General features: G+C 40.1%; 1 protein-coding gene across 1 annotated transcript in view; it reads left to right on the plus strand.

Moving 5' to 3' along the window:
- Window positions 1-4,181, plus strand: part of cyp20a1 (cytochrome P450, family 20, subfamily A, polypeptide 1) — an 18,164-nt gene that overhangs the window by 11,870 nt on the left and 2,113 nt on the right. The window contains 6 exon segments of the mRNA XM_008285652.1: window positions 589-737; window positions 812-866; window positions 1,707-1,827; window positions 2,300-2,411; window positions 3,341-3,405; window positions 4,075-4,164. Of these exon segments, the coding sequence (XP_008283874.1) occupies window positions 589-737; window positions 812-866; window positions 1,707-1,827; window positions 2,300-2,411; window positions 3,341-3,405; window positions 4,075-4,164 (592 nt within the window).

Here is a 4,181-nt window from a genome sequence, read left to right on the forward strand (position 1 = left end):
TGTTCTTTATTGTAAATTTGGGCAATTTTGAGTCTATTTTGGGTAAATTTTAAGTAATTCTAGAGAAACTCAGTCATTTTGGACGTGTTTTATTTCATTTTCAACAATTTTAAACCACTTTCACAAAACTTTTCTGTCATTTTCAACAAGTTTTAACTCTTTAAGAACGTCTAGGAGTCATTTAGGACAAGTTTCAGAGGAGGAAAACCTCGGAGGAACCTTGATTTACCACAGACGTTGGTGAAATTTTGCACATTTTTCCATTTTAATGAGCAAATAATTGAAGATTTATCCTCTGCTGGATCCATTCAGTCATTGTGATCTGCTGGAAACTATTCAATCTGTGTTGTCACCAAACCTAATGGCTGTGAAAGTTCTATTTCTGGAGATATTGAACCTTTAACATGACTTTCCAGGTATTTTGTGAGGGTGAAAATACAAAAATCCCCAGGTACTGACACATGAAATTCTCTAAATTCACCCCAAGAACATAGTTTTGAGTCCGAACCTATAAATACGTAAACTCTGAACCCAATCTGAGACGGTGCAGAATCTCCTCCAGCAGCTGTAGCATCAGTTCTGTGAGAGTTTGAGCTTTTGTTCTTCCTCCTTCTCGGCTCTCAGCTCTGTCAGAGATGCAGTCGGTGCTGCTGTCGGTGGCAAAGGAGAGGAAGTCCCAGAAGAAGCAGACGGTGTTCGTGGACGCTCTGCTTCAGTCGAGCCTCAGCGAGCGACAGGTGGCGACTCAAACGTCTTCACGGTTCCCACGAACGTCCCGACAAGCTCTGACGTTTGATGTGGTGTGTTTCAGATCATGGAGGACTGCATGGTGTTCACGCTGGCTGGATGTGTCATCACCGCCAACTGTAAGGGACCAGACCTCACGTCTTTAACCTGTTTCCACACGTCTTTGTGAAAACACTGCCTGCAGTTCAGCCAAGCTATTTGTTTTTTGTTTTTTACAGAGTCTGGTTTCTCCAATTGGGCTTTTTTTTGGCAAATTTTGAAACGAGACATGTGGGATGAAGTGATTTTGATCAAATATTACGATTTAAAGCTCAGATTAGGTTCATTTTCTGAAAAAACAGGCACATAACTGTCTTTTTTTAATGATACCATGACCTTGGAGCTCAGAATTCTTTGTTTTTTTTTACAGAATTTAGCTTTTAATTGTTCATTTTTATTTATTTTTTGTCATATTTTTAAATGACACACGTGGAATAAAGGGACTTTGACGAAATGTGATGATTTTAGGCTTAAATTTAGTTAATTTTCCTGAAAGAACATCACTTCACAGATGAGATTGTTCTTGTAGTTATGAGTCATTTTCTTTTGAAAAGATATCTTTAAGTTCAGAGCAACAAAACATTAAGCTGTGCCTTGATTTTAATTCTCTTAACTTCGTTTTAATACTTCTTTTTAATTACCTGCATGAAGGTTGTTATAACTTTAAGGTTAAGTCTGGAAGGAACGATCAGCATGAACCTCAGTCCTTGAGTTTATGAGGGTCTGCATGACATCAGGCCACCGAGAGCAGCAGTTAACAAGCTCAAAGTACATCAGTATTATCTCCTGTGCAACAACAGAGTCCTCACAGCAGGCTAGAAAAATCATACAACACCAACTACTGAAGAAATAACACAACAAAACCCTCCATTTCCAGCCGAGTCCCTGCGTGTGAAATGTCAACCGTTGTGTTCCTGCAGTGTGTATCTGGGCTCTCCACTTCTTGTCCACCTCAGAGGAAGTCCAGGACAAGTTGTACCAGGAGCTGCAGGACGTTCTGGGCTCGGATCCGGTTTCCCTCGACAAGATTCCTCAGCTCAGGTAGCATCACTGGACGGCAGGTTTTACGTAAAAGACGGACGTAGCCACCGTGGACGAAGCCTGGGGTTTGGAATTTAGCATCTTGGTTTTTTAAAATCAGATGTCACAAGAACTCAAAACTCCCACAACACACCCTGATTGATCTATTTGAATCTAACTTTGACCATAACTTACACAAAAGGAGACTTTAAACTATTGATTCACTCCATAAACTCGTGAAAATAATGTTTACTAAGGGAACAAATCAATGAGAAGTGGCTCATTTTCTCACTGACTTCCATGCAGCCAGACAGCAGAGGAGTCGCCCCCTGCTGGCTGGGAGACAGAATGCAGGTTTAAGGCTTCACGTTTCAGACCTGGAGGCTACATCTGTCTTTTATACCCCGTCTGGACCTGCACTTACACACCACATTTCTTTAATCAGACGTGGTTTCAGTAGCCTTGATGTGATCATGTTTCTGTTTTTGGGAAGATATTGCCAGCAGGTCCTGAACGAGACGGTGAGAACCGCCAAGCTGACCCCCGTCGCCGCCCGGCTGCAGGAAGTGGAGGGCAAAGTGGACCAGCACGTCATCCCCAAAGAGGTATCAGGTTTCCTGCTGTGGGTCTGTTAGCTGGTTGTTTCAGCCTGACAAGCTGTTTTATTTAATGAAGTCTTTAAGTGCAGGTTGTAGTTTTATATTTAGATTTTCTCACCTTTTGGTTCGAGCAGCTGAGGAGTCGCTGAACATCAAACATTTTCTGGGTGTTTTTCTCACACTGGGTTCATTTTTCACTGCAACATAAAGTCCTGCACAGCTATGGAAACAGAACAACCAGGACTAGAAGGAGAAGAAACTCAGAAATGTCGTCTGTGCAGGATGACAGAGTTATGACATAAATGATGGAAAAGAAAAAAAAGAAAGTTGATTTTTTTTTTTATTATTTATTGTACAAAAATGAAAAAACCTGGAACCAACAAGTGTCCACATGTGTGTCGAGAGGCTCCACATGTTATCGATATTTAACTGTTTTACTATGTTTTATTGGTTTCCATCCCTGCCTCCTCTCTGCTCTGTGCAAACACTGCCTGCAGTTCAGCCGAAAACTCTCGGAATTTTTCTCATGTGGCTGTAGCTCGTAGCTGAATCACTGAAACCTTCACAGTTGTGTTGAGGAATGCAGAATTTTTTGCTTTTTACACAATCTGGTCACTGGAAACTATTTATTTTTGGCACAATTTTAAAATGAGGCATGCAGAATATAGCGATTTAAATAAAATACAGTGATTTTAAGCTACAGTTTGATTATATCTCGCTTCATACATGATTAGTTCAAGGACTGTTGGAGAGTTTAATGTAAAAAGATAAGTATTTGTTCTGTTTTTGCAGTTTCTAGCCTGATAAATGGTCTCTCTTTGGTGATTTTTAAAAAATTTCGACCTGGTTTTAGGGTTTGGGATGAAACAATCTGTTGTCATGCCGTCATTTCTTCTGGGCTTCACACTGAAACACTGATTGTTGTCGTGTTTCAGACTTTGGTGATCTACGCTTTGGGAGTTGTTCTGCAAGATGCCAACACCTGGAACATCCCATACAGGTTCCCTCATTAGATATCTGACGTTTTAAAGTTCACATGTTCCTCAGTTAATTGTAAAAATGGCAGAAAAAAACCCTAATCTTGATCTAGATGTGTTGAATTTTTAAAAAATGATGAATTATTTTGGGTTTCTGTGATATATTCAGGTATTTTCCTGTGTTTACTAATGAATACAACGATGTCTGAAGTGTTTTTTTCCTCTTCAGGATGTCAAACACAGACAAAAGCGATATATTCTGAATGTGCAGAGCGGTTTAAATATGAATATTTGGGTTTAGAAATGAGTTAATTTGTCAAAGAAGAGTAAATCCTGCCCACATAGGTGTTCACTGAGCAGGGAGATAAAATGAGATTTACAGGAGAGAAGGTATTTAGAAGTTATACCCAGAGCCTTTCTGCATTATATCCCATTATATTTTGAATTAACACCAACGTTTTGCATAAATAAAATCATTTACAACCATAAACTAAAGCAGAAAAGAAACAAACTGCTGATAAATTCACTGGAAACTAAGTGTCTGATGCTCAGAAGTTTTTATGAGGAAGGTCGAGAGGAAAGTTTCTATTCTGGAGAAGATAAAGTCGAACACGCTGAACAGATGACAGTTTGACGGTTTAAGACCTGAAGTGTCCAGCCTCTGATTCTGTGTTTGCTCTGATGTCCGTCAGGTTTGATCCGGATCGATTTGAGGAGGAATCGGCCAGAAAGAGCTTCTGTCTGCTCGGCTTCTCCGGGAATCAGACGTGTCCGGAGCTCAGGTTAGAACACACAAACC

Source organism: Stegastes partitus, unplaced genomic scaffold, assembly GCF_000690725.1.
Source record: "Stegastes partitus isolate 25-593 unplaced genomic scaffold, Stegastes_partitus-1.0.2 Scaffold412, whole genome shotgun sequence".
NCBI lineage: Eukaryota > Metazoa > Chordata > Actinopteri > Pomacentridae > Stegastes > Stegastes partitus.